This window comes from Ambystoma mexicanum, chromosome 5q (genome assembly GCF_040938575.1).
Source record: "Ambystoma mexicanum isolate Mex_15411 chromosome 5q, UKY_AmexF1_1, whole genome shotgun sequence".
Classification (NCBI taxonomy): Eukaryota; Metazoa; Chordata; class Amphibia; order Caudata; family Ambystomatidae; genus Ambystoma; species Ambystoma mexicanum.
In genome coordinates this window covers 14085347-14100367 of record NC_090933.1, presented here as the reverse complement: position 1 = coordinate 14100367, position 15021 = coordinate 14085347, and the positions used below count along the sequence as shown (strand labels likewise).

General features: G+C 46.8%; 1 protein-coding gene across 4 annotated transcripts in view; it reads left to right on the top strand.

The window, feature by feature from the left end:
• BASP1 (brain abundant membrane attached signal protein 1) overlaps nucleotides 1–15021 on the top strand; it is a 382331-nt gene that overhangs the window by 255174 nt on the left and 112136 nt on the right. For 2 of the 4 annotated variants that reach the window (XM_069620422.1, XM_069620425.1), the window contains one exon: nucleotides 2590–2646. The exons of the other annotated variants lie outside the window; for them this stretch is intronic. In XM_069620422.1, coding sequence (XP_069476523.1) covers nucleotides 2590–2646 — 57 coding nt within the window. The remainder of the gene's footprint in view (nucleotides 1–2589; nucleotides 2647–15021) is intronic. 4 annotated transcript variants of the gene reach the window in all.

The following is a 15021-nucleotide window of genomic DNA, read 5'->3' as shown; positions in this document are numbered from 1 at the left end:
ATATGTGAGAACTGGCTCTAGTTTAAAGGGGGAGGGGGGAGTTGGGGAGTTTGAAAATGTGTTGAAATATGATGCTTTCTATGTTTTGAAACGGTTGTAGTGTGTTTGTTTGACCTTAAAAAATAAAATAAAAATATATAAAAAAAAAAAGCATGATCCTCCGAGGAATGAGGGTGAGCCGAGGCAAGTGCTGAGGATAGACCGAAGCTGGGATCATTCAGTGTGGGAGGTCAGAGCCCCTAGGATGCATAAGGACCATAAACACCAATCAAGCAACTGTGAGCTCAGCAGAGGAGAAGGGGAGGGCAGGAAGAGGAAGGTCTTGAGGATCTTCCAGAATTTAAGAAAGTTATGCTCAAGTCAAAGTGGGAGGGGAAGGCTGTTCCAGAGAAGGGTAGCCAGCTGAGTGAAGGGAACAACCACCTTGCTGCTGTTTAACTAAATGCTTTAGCCACAAGGCGTTGGTGCCAGAGTGCAGAGGTCTGGAGGTGGAATATTTAGTAAGAAAGTTAGATAGTGGTCCCCGGCCCCAGGCGACTTTGTGGATGATACAGAAGGATTTTAATTTAATCTGTGAAGCAACTGGGAGCCAATGAAGACTTTGTAGGGCAGGAGAGATGCGGTTCCTGGGCTTGAGGCCAACGTCTTGCTGCCTTATTCTGGATTAGCTGGAGAGGTCAGAGTGGAAGAAGGTAGATTCAGGAGGAGGCTATTTTGATAGTCTTAGAGAGAACCAGGGCCCAGGTAACATTGAGCCTCTGCAGGAAGGTGAGAAAAGTAGAATTCATTTAAGAAGGAAGAGCTGAAAGTTGGACCTCTTGGTGGAGTGTGAGGGTGGAATGAGAGAGAGGAGTCGAAGATGACTGAGGTGTCTGGCTTCCAAATAGGAAAATGGGGAGAGCCCATGGAAGGAGGCCAGACAGAATGGAAGAAGTCTGGTGCAGCGGTCCCAATTTGAAGGATCTCTGATTTGCTGGCATTGAGGCAGAGCTCATTCGAAATGCACCAGGCCCGGATGTCAGAAAGGCAGTCCAGGATGAAAGAAGGTGCAATAGAATCAGCAGGAAGTAGAGTTGTGTGTTGTCCAGTGCCCGCTCCGAGATACAAAGGGTGTCATGGAGCCTTTGTATGAGGATGAAGTGGTTGACTGTGTCAAATTCAGAGGAGAGATCAAGGATGAGGACAGTAGGGGAGTTGGAATCAGGATGTGAGCAGTTCTTCACAAATTTTCAGAAGAGCAGTGTCCATGCCTCTGGATGCTCGGACTCCAAATTAATGTTCATGGAGACGGCCAACAAGTCCGGTGTGGGAGTTGATTTGGGACAGGACCACTTCTCCAGCAGTTTCCCAGGATGGGGATGATGGAGATTGGGTGGTAGTTGGCTGGACAGGAGGGGTCTGCTGATTTCTTTAGGAAGGGGCGCACAAGGGAGTGCTTGAGGGGGAAGAGCCAGTAGCAAAGGAGTGGTTGCAGAGATCAGCAAGTGAAGGGGCAAGAGAGGAAATGTCCTTGATGAAGGCTCTCACTCTGCCCTAAAATACCTGCAATAAATGTTGTGAAGTTGTTTGTATCCACACTGAGGCAAATCTGTAGCTGTCTTTAGGTGCTGCTGGGTTCAGTCTACCAACCTCATTTAGCTACCTCTTCGGTTTAGTGTTCTCCCATTGAAAGTGGGCAAAAATCTTAGAGCGTGTATAAAAGAGTGTATATTGTATATCTAGTTATGCACATCGCACTTTACATCAGCGTGTATGAATGTTGAATCCCAATGTTTGTAGCGAGATGACCTAATTTATTTGTGGTGATACAATGTGATCATGTTGGACACCCGATTTAGAACTGAGGTCTGTGTTTCCACAGTCTGCTACTTGACCACAAGATCACTCGCTAATCTCCTCAAGAACCCACTGCAAGTATGCAAATGATTATCCTCGTCCTTTCCATAAATGTCCCAGCTGATCATTTGTGTAAATGATCAGACACGGTATAAATATGAAAATGATTTTCGTGGACTGATCTATTCCAACATTAAAGCAGACTGCGTCATGCACGCATTACTGTGCGTAGCCGTGTATTCTTCCGTGTATTCTTTCGGCCCTATTTGCAAATGCTCCTACTGGGTACGTGTATGCAAAGGATGCACACTGTGCTCCCGTTTAGATGTGTCTTGAGTATATTACAGCCCCAAAACCCGCAGGAAGAATAAGCATGAAGGACGATTGGCATCAGCGAACCCGGATTAGTGCAGGCAAATTCTGCCTCTGGACTGCGCAGTTCTGAGCCTGCAGAAAAAAAGGAGTTTGGCCTCTTGCCGACCGTAGGCTTGTGACAGGCGTGCTGTGCCACACACACACACACACGGCTCTCCCTAGCCACCGAATCCGATATTGGTATAATGCAGACTTTGCTTTCAATGCGGTCACGTTGCCTGGTTGGGAAACCTTTGTTTCCCTGTTGCCGGCTCTTGCAACAGTTTCCTTCTTCTTCTCGAGACCTTTTAGTCAATTGCTCTACACTCCATTCTGTATGTGAAACACACATTGGACGCTTTCCCAGCATTGCATCTTATCTAGCCTTCTTTTTTACAGGCGTCCTGCTGGAGGGGCAAAGAGTTTTACACCCGTGTCTCTGATCCTTCAAAAGAGGTATGGTTCACATGGTCTGCTTACACCTAACAATGCAAAATACGCACATATTCTTAATGGACACAACTGTAAAAGCATCTTCGTACATTTAATTTCCTAGACGTGTTTTTCTTTTTTTTTCGTTACAAATTGGTTTTGGCCATTTCAACGGTTGCATCTCAACACACTTTGTTTAAATGCTGTGTAAACGTGTGCAGTATGGAACAATGCAATGTTGAACCATTGGAAGTGGATTATCTCGTATGCATTACACTAGCAGTTTCATGACTTGGATGAGAGACCCTATTTTAACTGGAAGGATTTCGGTGCAAAGACTAAACAAAAAAGTGTTCATGCCGAGATTGGGCATCTCGGCGCAGAACTTTTTAAAGGGCCCACATGTATAGGACTTGCAAATATAGAAGTTGATGGAGGTGTGAAAATTAGTGGTAAGTTATTGGTCGAGTGATTCTGGGGAGCTTTGCGGATTGAGCAAGCAGGTGTACGTAGATAGCGTTCCATGCATCATTTGTCTTTCCCTCTTCTTTCTTCAATCTCTTAAACGCGTAAACTGCTGCTTGAACCTGGTTCCTTTGCCATCACACAGTCTCTGGACAGAGTGCTGCTTTTACAAACCTAAATAATAGAACGCTTTTGTATGCGCTCGGATTCATTTAGCACACACATAAGCAGTTGGTTTCTTGAATAGGGCGCCTTTTCAAGAGACAGTAAATATACGTAAGTCGCTGCCAATTAAACTGGAATGAATGAATGGATGGCGCATCGGGTGCTCTTGATTCATCTGTCACCCATTAGCCTGGTACTTTCCAGTCATTTAGTCTCATCCTCCCTTCCCTGGTTGTACGTTTCAGTGAGGTGCAAACATTTAGGTGCTCATGGTGGTCCTCTCCTGTAAAAGCAGGCCACAATCAAAACCAAAGCTGCTTGTGCACTGTTGAAGTCGCATGGCCAGGACCCAGTAGCACAACGTCTAGTGGACATATGCTTTAGCAATCCCCCACCCCTGACATTTTCAGCTATGTTGACTTGGATTTGCTGACCTACAGATCCCTGTCAGCATAGGGCGCACACAATAACCAGTGCCTTGGGCAGCACAGTTCACAAAGGCCTGGCAATTACTAATGCAACTGCATTTGTATGCTTAAGTTTTTAGTCAATTGAAATCGCCATGGGGTGTTAGCCCTTTCATGACAGGTAGGGTGGGGGGGGGGCAGGAGACCACTCACTCTCACAGCAGTTCTTAGTGTGTGGTTTCAGACCGGAAGAAGAGATTGAACAGCTTGTAGCATTGAAGCTGCATCAGAAACGTCTCTTTAGAATGTGTAAACAAGTTAGATGCCCCCACACAAGTATGGTTACCCCTCCCCAGAATCTCAAGTTGGCCCCTTTCCCACCATTTGAATGGTTAGCCTCCCCATTTAAGCCTAGTTTCACCCTGCCGAATGCACCCCTAGTCCAGATATCCTTGCTGCTGGTGCTCTTGCCCCACCTTCCCACACATGAAGTGCTGAGGGAGGTTTGATGCTTGCAATGCAGTAGCTCAGTCGTACTGTGTCGCCACACCCCATTGTCCTTTTGGGAGCATAGAGTAGCTGGGATCTGTGGGGGGCGGTCTGTCGGTGAGATGAGTGGGCAATAGGTGATAGCAAGACAATGGGTATATTGTGCAAGTCAGGAGTGCTTACCAGGAGGGAGTGTGACCTATTTCTTTTCTATATATAAAGGGTGGATTGAGTGAAGCATACTTGAAGGCAACACATGCTTAATGTGTCGTGCAGAAAGTAGCCTCAAGTTAGGTGATGGAAGGTGGCACTAGGCCTTGGTGTCCTTTTTGTATTTGTTTTGGGAAGAAGCAAGGAGATTGGTGCAATAGGGTGGGCGGAGGCGGTGTCCGTGTTCTTTTCATGCCTTCTGTACCCAAGCCCAATGACCCTGCCCATAATCTGCACTGATATCTTGTGGGGGAAGGCAAAGGGAGACATTGAGGAACACAGGATGGTCCAATACCCATAATCCTAGATGGTTTCAAAGAACTTGATGTTCTAAATGTTTAACAGCCAACTTGAGCTTTGCTGTTGCCAACACTGTGGTGCCATGGTGGAAAAGTGTCGGGCATGTGGGTGGAGAATGACCGATGCTTTGTCGATGCCACTTTGTGCCTGCCTGCTCTGTACTTTTGTGGTGGTGACTACTACGCTTCTGCTGGTGGTTGACCCCTAGGTGTTTAAAAGAAGAATTTAAGAAGGATACGTGGGGACTTTTTTTTTTAACTTTGCTTATTCCTGAGCGTGTCTACTGGTTGAAAAGCTAGCCACACTCCTGTGCAAGTTGACGGGACCATATCCATTCCATTTGGCTCGGAATAATCGTAAATAAATTGAAGCGCTACTGTTAAAATTGTCCCATATCTTGTGTTCCAACAGTACTGAAGGGGAAACATGTGGTTGGAATGGGCTGCTACGTGATTATTGGCATTTATAAAAAGTGACTGATTTTGATATCATGCAATTTCTAGACACCAATGCCAGGAATATTGCCAAAAAACAATATGGCACAAAAACTAGTCCTTTTACTAGAAGGATCAGCCGTTTTGAGTATATGGTGCTAAAAAATACATTATCACAGTGAAAACACTGATGCATGGTAGTGCACCGTGAAAAAAAATAGTTCACTGCCACAAGACTGTTAGGTGCACATCACAAATGGTACCAGAAATTATACCTAAATGGGAAAGGGACACCGTGTCCCTGCAGCACTTCAATTTAATTGGGCTGTGCTATACCTTAAAAAAAGAGGTGATCTCCCTGCACTGGGAGCAATAGGGGATGCACAGTGCACCCCCAAATGACATGAGTCAAGCAAGTGAGTCAGCCTAAAGTGCCCTCACTAACCCAAATATCTGCCAGGAACCCAAGTCCATAACATAACTGCTGAACCCATATGCATGCATATTTGTTACTTGCCGAAACCTTACCCAGAATAATTAGGCTCACATATTATTTGTCAAGTGTTGGCAATAAAAGGCCGTAGGTTTTATTGTACAGATATGGTTATGCAGATAATAATCCCATATCATGATAGTAACATACTTTTGGGCACCGGGTCTTGGGGTTACCCCCTCTGGCCCGGGCCCGCCTTCTTATGTCCCACGACTTGTTGTGGGAACCGTACAGTGCCCTGTACTTCTTTTTCTTCTTCTCCCTTATTTGTAGGGTGGGAGGGTTTTGTGGTAAAGAAGCAAAGGTTTGGAAGGCACTGTGTGTTTGGGTCCCCGTTCAGGGTCCACAAACTGTGTTTTCTAAGAGCTGCCGCTCTGTATTGATAAGACCCAGGGCAGCCCTGGATCTTTGATATGTATAGTAGTGGGGGCTGTAGCCCCCGTCTGGATAGCCGACTATCTAGCCCCCTGGGAGGGGGCAGGTCTTTGAACCTGATCTCTGCCTGCCTGTTGGTTTCCTTAGGTGCTTAGCACCTTGCTGCATGAAGGAAGGGTGAGGTGATTGCTCACACCTCACCCTTTCCCAGTATTGTGTCGCATAGACTGCGTGTCTCTCCGGCTTGGGAGAAAAGAGGAGCAGAGAGGGGGAGAGATTGGGCTACTCCTCTCCAGGCCTGCTGATGGTAACAGCAGTTACCCAGCCTCGCTTTGGGTGGCCCTGCAGCATTGCCCATAACTGCTGAACCCATATGCATGCATATTTGTTACTTGCCGAAACCTTACCCTCACCCAGAATAATTAGGCTCACACATTATTTGTCAAGTGTTGGCAATAAAAGGCCGTAGGTTTTATTGTACAGATATGGTTCTGAAGATAACAATCACATATCATGATAGTAACATACTTTTGGGCACCGGGTCTTGGGGTTTCCCCCCTCTGGCCCGTGCCGCCACACGTGGGCAGGTTGTCGGCTGATCGTGTTCCCCCCAAAAGTGTTTCCTATTGGCAGCCCCTGGAGGCTAGAGTTGCTGTAATTTCTCGAAAGAATTGTTCCATGCCCTGGATAGATAGATGGGTGCCGTCTTTGTGAAAAAGGTCTGGGTCACCTAGTGTAATGGCTGTGTGCTTTATGAAGCCCAGTCCTCTTGCAGTACAACATTTTTCTAGCCCCCTGTTGAGTTTTCGTCTAGAAATGTCCACAGATTTGTAGCAGTTGGCCCCTTGACATTTCCTTCTGGGTAGGATGGCCGAGAAGAATATTTCCGTTCCTTTCCAATTGTGTGAGATGCCTGCAAGGGAGGAGCACAGGTCTTCAAGTTTCTCCTACTGGTGGACACTAGGTCATTGTCCCCTAGGTGTATGACCAGAAATTCTGGCGGGTCTCGGTATGCGACCAGCTCTGCTAATGTTTTGTGGATTTCTGCCCATCGTAGGCCTCTGTAGCACCACCATGATGAAATGGTGTTTCTGAAGGGTGGCCTTTCTATTGTCCCCTCTGCCCATCGGCCCATCCTGAAGATAAGAGTGGCCGACTATCCATGCTAATTGGAGTGTGGTCCTCCCTTCGACTGGTGTTTCTGTATGAAGGGAGGGAGAAAGAAAGCGTAAGGGCGGCTGGCTATGTTAACTATGGTCTGATATATCTTTTGTAGCAATCTGATTTCCAACCCCCTATGTTTTTTAGTTGTTGGGGAGCTAGACCACCTTGCCATGCTGAGGTAGCTGCACCTATTCTGAATGAATGGGTGCCAAAACCCTTGGGGTCCCACCCCGCATTGTTGATTGCTTTCATCAGTACCCCTTTGAATTGGTAGCGGCTTAGTGCCGAGGCATCCTTGTGGATCAAAAACCTCCCCCCAACCTTGGGTCTTTGTGCGTAGTAGAGGTTGGTGATACATACCGGGCAGTTTACTGTCTCATCAATGCAACAAATGTTGATTGTTCTTTTGGCCCCAGTTTTAGATTGTTGGGTTTCTATGCTGACGCTCTCCTGTCTGACACTGACTTCCATGACGCCCAGCCCATTGGTGGCCTTGGTGCTGGAGGCAATGAGCTCTCCCGCGCGGAAAGCCCTGAAGTATGCCAGGAAAAAAGCTGTTCTGAACAATAAGGTCTCGTATGGATGCCAGCATATGGCTTCCAGCTGGTTTGCAATTTGTACCAGTTTGTTGAAATCAAGGGGGCGGTGGGTGTCCACCTGGGGGCCCTCTATTCTGCCCCAACCTTTCAATGCATAAGAAATAAGGGCGCTTTGGGTGGGGTCTGAATCACCCCGTATTTTTGAAAAATGAGATTGCAACTAGGTGTCTTTTAGCCCAATCTCTCTTAAAGCCTTGTTCATGTGCCCATTTAAAAAATATTTCTATGTCTTTAATCGTTATTAACTCTACGTGTTTTATGCCTGTGGCAATACAAACTGTTTGCAAGCACTTACTGTACTGAGCTGCGGTGGTGCTTGCCAGTGCTTTCCCTGCCATCTCCTTGAGGAAGCCTAGGGAGTTGTTGGCATCCGTCTTTAAAGCGCCTGGTTCTTGTTGGACATCCCGGCCTTGGCTCTCTGGCACTGGCATTGATGCCGTTATTTTATTGGCACCTGTTTTTGAGGTGCCTGGTTCTTGTTGGGCATCCTGGCCTGGGCTCTCTGGCGCTGGCGTTGAAGCTGTTATTTTATTGGCACCCGTTTTTGAGGTGCCTGGTTCTTGTTGGGCATCCCGGCCTGGGCTCTCTGGCACTGGCGTTGATGCCGTTCTTTTTGAGTTCCCATTATTTCCCAGCATTCCGCTAGTATTGGTGTTCTCTGTTCCTGGGCATGCAACGTTAGCTCCCGGAATCTTGGCCACTGAAAACGAGATAAGGCATCTGCAATGTTATTATATGCACCAGCGATGTGCTTTGCTTTGACCACAATGTTTTCTTGTAGTGTGATTGCTGTGATGGCTCGTAGGACTTTCAGCACTAAAGGGCATTTGGTAGACCTTCTGTTTATGGAGCCTACTACTGCCATGTTGTCGCACCAGACCAAGAGTTCTGTACTAGCTAGCTGCCTGCCCCAGATGTGTAGTGTTAGCCAGATGGTAAATATTTCTAGGAGGGTGATGTTTTTTGTCCACCCGGTCTGTTGCCATGAGTTGAGCCAGTCTCCTGCCACCCACTCTTGAGTCTAGTATGGCTCCAAACCCCTTGCTCCCCGCTGCATCGGTGAAAAGGGCCCTTTCTGTCCATGTATTCAAAGGCGTTTGTCAAAGTGAGGTCCCGTTGACATTTTTTGAGGAAATTCCCCAAAATTTCCAGATCTTGTTTCACCTCTGCACCTAGTCAGATGTGTAGGTGGGGTTTGGTGAATGATTTGGTTTTTAGTTCCAGACTTCTGGAAAATAGCCTCCCTTGAGGGATTATTCTGGCAGCGAAGTTAAGACTGCCTGCTAGTGATTGAATTTCTTTAACTGTGCCCTTGTCTTTTATTGTCAGGGCTTGTATTTTCTCCAGGAGTTCTGCAATTTTTGATTTCGGCATCTTGAATAGTCCTTGTGCAGAGTCAATCTCAATGCCTAGGAAAATTATATTGGTGGCTGATTTGGTCGTTTTTTCTATTGCTAGAGGTATGCCCCACTGTGCGGCCGTTCTTTCTAGTTTCAGCAGGGCCCCATGGCATTCTTCTGAGCTTGCTGGGCCCATAACCATAAAACCATCTAGATAGTGTACCACTTTGGTCCCTGATCTCTCTTTCTGAAAAGCCCATTGGAAAAAGGAGCTGAATTGCTGGAATAGGGTGCAGGATACTGCACACCCCATAGGGAGGAGTTCTGTCTACATAGAATTTGTTGTTAAAAGTAAAACCTAACCATTGCTGGGAATCTGGATGGACTGGTAAAAGGCTGAAGGCGGATTCGATGTCCAGTTTGGCCATCAGGGTGTTCCTGCCACATTCCTGTATGAGACTTACCGCCTCCTGGAATTGTGTGTAGGATACTGCAGACTCCGTATGTGGAATGCCGCGTTCAGTGATTGGCCTTTGGGGTAGGATAGATGGTGAATTAGCCTCATTTCCCTGGTTCTTTTTTAGGGAACAATCCTAGTAGTGAAATTATATAATCCTTGAGGGGCATGCGGTCCCAGGGTCCAACAATCCTGCCTAAAAGCAGTTCTTTCTTGATTTTGTTCTCCGCTATTTGGGGATTGTCCCTGGCCGACTTTAAGTTCAATGGGCGGTTCTGTGACCCTGTACCCTTAAAGGGGATGCTAAAGCCCTTGGTAAAGCCCAGCCAGATTGCCTCGCTGGTTTCCCTGTCTGGGTAGTTGATGAGTGCTTCTCTAAAATTGCTTGGGTTGATGGGAGTTCTGCCTGGTGCCAGTTTTGGGTTTGTACAGGAATGGTTGGTGCTAATCTTTTGAATTTTTGGCTGGCAGTCTGGTGCAGTTGCTTGCTGCGTGATCGCCATTGCAGTTTGTGCAACCATGTTTATACCAGCATTCCTTACCCCAGGTGCACTGGTTCTTTCCAAAATTCCTGCATGGAATGTTGGCTTTTGCAGAGTGGTTTTTGTTCTGCCTGTGGGTATTAGACCTCGCCGCCCATGGCTGGTTCTTTCGAAAAGGCTGTTCGCCCTTTTTGTGCTTGTCATTATCGTTGTTTCTGGGACCTTGAGTATTTTTATTATATTTGGAGGAGATCTGTGATGCCTCTTCTTCCGCTGGAGGCTCAGTGTTTAACATATATAAGTCATTTTGGACCTCGTCCCATTCTATGGCTGGTCTCTCTAACATGCTTCTCCTAAATCTGATATCATATGCTAGCCAGGTCTTCCCTTTCTAAGAGATTTTTACTTCTCTTATTTTATCCATGTAAGCCCATAGTTTTCTGCCATCATTGGGGAATTTCTCCTCATATATTGTTGCCAAGATGGCGAAAGCCTGTAGCCAGTTGTCCCAATTCTGTTCTACCTGGGCGTTTCTGGCTATGGCTTTCTCTTCTATCTTTTTAGGATCCTGAAGGCATCCTTCCCTTTGTGTTGGGCTTCTATCAGTGAAAATATTTCTATGAATTATTTGGCCCATATGGCTTCTTTGATTGTGGTATCAATATTCCATGGTAGGCATCTTTTATATCTATTCAGTATTTGTCTGAAAGAATTTCAATTTTAATTCTAATTGGACATTGCAGATCGTTGCTATGTCTGGGTTGCTGTTATTTTGCCGAGTTTGCCCCACTGTTTCTGTACTGGGGGTTGCCCATGCTTTTAAAGCACCTGTTGGGTCTGCCGTGGCTGCTGCTGGAGAAGTTGTGCTAGCTGCTGCTGGCGTTGTTGGCACTTGTGTCACTGGTGTGGTTGGGGCTGTTGTTTGGGTTGCTGCTGGTGCAGAGGTCGTCACCAATATGATAGGTTCAAGGGTTCTATTGTGATTTGTGGGCCCCTGATCCCCTGTTTGGGGAAATTGTTTCTCCCTCATTTCCCGCAGTATCTGTTGCATTTCTGACATATTATTGCACAATTTTGCTAGTTTTTTTGTTACCTTTTCTAGGGCCATCTGGTAATTTCTGTCTCTTTGACGGCGGTATGACGTCATCTTGACTGGGTGGTGAGGGGGGTTCCATCCTTTGGTAGGCTGTACATATTTTCCCTTACCCATGCCCAACTGTAGTGTTCTGCTGCCTCGATGGCTGCCAGCAGGTGGGGTGATTTGGGCTTCTGTGCTGGTGTGTTGGGTTCCTGTGATTTTCGTTTGGGACCCATGCTTTCCTTTCAGCCTGTTTTGATTAAAAAGGAAAATATTGAAAAGGCTGTGTTTGGCCCTGTAGGGATTTGCACCCATGTCAGCAGTTTCTGTACAGCTGTCAAAATATGCTTTCTAGTTGCTGTGCAATTGCAACGGCTGTCATGCACTTATTTGTGTATAATTTGGCACTTAAATAGTGCTACGAGTCAAAAAAGGCTGAGTTTTCCCTGCCGAGAATCGAACCTGGGTCAGTAGATTCTGTACAGGTGTCAAGGCGAGTGCTCTACTCGCTGTGCTATGTGACCAATTGAATTTGGCAATGGCATTACCCGTGTTGGGTAACTGCCTAATGTTGTCCCAAAAGGATTTATTCTGTTTTAATTCCAATCAAATGTCATGCATGGATTTTGGGAGCAGTTGTAACAATTTGTGCGTGTCCGCTTTTGGCCTGGGCTTTCAGAATTACCCAATCATTATATGCCAAAAACAAATTAATATAACACGGGACAAAATCTATGTTTGTAAATCAAGCAGGAGCCTGTTTCAGGATTTTGTTCTACACTAGAAATGTCCCCCGGCCCGGGGTTTCCTCGCGGCCTCTGTGTTTCAAATTCACTGCTTTACTAAGAAATAAACACACGGCGCGCGTTTGAAGTCCGCCGGGGAACGCAGCTGTCCAGCGGATGTTTATTTTGTTTATTCTCGATTAGAAACAGTGTTCCTACTGCCTGTTCGGCGCCTGGCGAGGCAGTTTACCATGGAAATTGATGAACTATCTTGAAAACACCACCTCTGCTGGGCTTTGCTGCAGGTTTCTTCATTCGCGCTGGTAAGTGGAAACTCCCTGCTTCTTTGTTTGTTTAAAGCCCGCCGCTCGTCTCCCGGCCGTGCAAAGTTCATGAGCAGTACAATGCTCACAGGAAAATAAAGACGCTTCGAATACAGCGAGCTTCCGAGTTTGCAAAGAAGCAAAGGTTTGGAAGGCACTGAGTAAACGGTGCACCTCCTGTGTGTTTGGGTCCCCGTTCAGGGTCCACAAACTGTTTGTGTTTGTTTTCTCAGAGCTGCCGCTCTGTATTTATAAGACCTAGTGCAGCCCTGTGTCTTTGATATGTATAGTAGTGGGGGCTGTTATGTTTCAGCCCCCGGCCGAATAGCCGACTATCTGGCCACCTGGGCGGGGGCAGGTCTTTGAACCTGATCTCTGCCTGCCTGTTGGTTTCCTTAGGTGCTTAGCACCTTGCTGCATGAAGGAAAGGTGAGGTGATTGCTCACACCTCACCCTTCCTCAGTATTGTGTCGCATAGACTGCGTCTCTCTCCGGCTTGGGCTAGGAGCAGAGAGGGGGAGAGATTGGTCTGCCCCCCTCCAGGCCTGCTGATGGTAACAGCAGTTACCCAGCCTCGCTTTGGGCAGCCCTGCAGCATTGCCCAGATATGCTGGAGCTTGGTCAATGGAGGAAAATCTGAAAAAAGTAAAACATTCCTTAACACTCCAGGGTAGTGATGAGGGCGTGTGTGTGTGTGTGTGTGATGTAATTGCACTTTCAAATAAAACCAATCTCAACAAAACAAATACCTTATTTGTGAGACGATTCATGATAGGTAGGCCTGTGCTGGATTAGGCTGGGAAAGGCTCCTTCTCACCTTGGCTCGATGAGAGTCCAGCCAAATTCCATGTGTGAGGAGTGAGGGTTGCGGTTACCTAGATTTCAGTATCTGCATTACAGCCATACCTAGTGGCCATTGCAGGCCCTGGATGCGTAAACCTTGATTATTCACCTAATGACAATGAAAAGGACAGCTGCAAGAGATTGTCAAATCAGGTAGAGCCGTGCATTCAGATTGCAACTAGGAAACGGCGTGAGGAGCAATGTTAGGCAATGGGGTGTCCCTTGCGTTTCATTTTAAGAAACCACAGTGTAGTAGGATTCTTGGTCTTCGCTTCACGTCTGATCTGGCTGAGGTCTTGGGCCCTTCCTCTTATGTTGGTCCATTGCACACATCCTTAGATCACAGTATGGTCACATCTGTGCTGATGGTAGGGATTTTATGGATGGTGCATAAGAACAAAGTAAGCATCCGCATACCAACCAGTCTGCACTGGGTGCATGAGCCATGTCCCATCCAGTGGGAGCGGTTGCATTTCCACTAACTGGCAGATCTAGAATTGGGATGTCGGGTTGACCAAGAAGATTCCCTCTGATGAGGGAGGCCTACAATATGTAGTGGTTCTGTTGAAAGTTTAGCTGAGTGCGTTGACGTAGCCGTCCTTGGGCCTTGCCACCAACATGTTGGGTGCCTTTGTCTAGGTAAATACTGGGTCTCCCTTAAGTGAGTCCTGGGTTCCTATCAGGTGTCTTGCTAGGTGAAGACTGGATCTCCCTTAAGTGAGTCCTGGGTTTCTATCAGAATGCTATTCCTGAATACCAACACTTTCCATGTTTCCTTCCCTGTACTGCTGTTCAGTGCACGGATTCACAAACTGCAGTGAGGTGAACCCAGATAGCATAGCATAGCAGAACAGCCGAGTTTTCTTAGATATCTATAACCTTTGTTGCCCCACAACAGTACCGTACAAAGAGCAAACGCTGCAGGCTGGTGAATTTTAGCCTTTCTCATGAATGCACACGAACAACTGAGCATAGTGAGTTATCCCCAGCCAACCAAGTAAGGTTCATAGGGTTTTAACCCTGAGAACAGCCTTTTCAAACGGTTTAAAATGGTGCCTTTTACTGCATTGTCCATTAAAATTGGGGAGATTACAATTGGGTTTGTAAGCTAACATAATATAAAATAAGAGATGCCACCAACTGTTCACAAAAACATTGTCCAGTGTATTTCCATGTTGCCTTTGGCCGCAATATATACCATTAGTCCGCCAGAGTAAATAAATTGTCATGATGGCTGTGCCCAAACATATCCATGCATGATGTGCCAATGTATGCCAACACCCACGTGAGAACAGACCTGTTTGCTTTGTCCATGATGCCAGTAAAATGCTAAGCCAATATGTGGGTTTTACTTTTGTGTGAGAGACCTAGTGCCATCCTCCTCCCCACCTGTATTCAGCATCCCCACCTGAAACCCCGGAATATATCAATACACTCTCTCACACTTCCATATGCAGTGACAAACACTCTGCGTTCACATGTGCACACAATCACACACAGAACCCCTGCCATCCCAGGCAGACAGACATACAAGTGTTTGTTTCCCCCTACCCAATGCCTTGGGTCCTTCCACCCAGCCTCTGCCTATGTTTTGCTCCTATTTTGCTCCACTGTTCGAAATATTCATGAACTTTGGATCATTTCTCGGCATCTTTCCATGTCCCATAGTTCGCCGGTTGGGGGCAGACTGTCTCAGCATCTCAAAGACTGGCGGGCCATTAATTCAGATGTGTGGTTTCTGGATACCCTAGCCCATGGCTACTGTCTTCCCTTCCTTCAGTGGTCTCATGACAATCCACCGAGGAAATAAGGGTTCCGTGTCTAACATAGCCCAGATGTACTGGAGCTGTTGGGTAGGTGTCAGATGCGACTTCTTGAAATTCAGGGAGAAGCCCAGCCTGTGGAGGGTGCAGCAGGTGAGACAGAGGTGATCCAACGCCTCTTTGAAGCTTCCGGATGTGCTCCTTGCGCAGGTAATCTTGTCCCTGCTGGAGAAAGGCTCTATAGAACTAGTGGCTGTAGCGGAGAGGAACAAGGGATGTTATTCCCC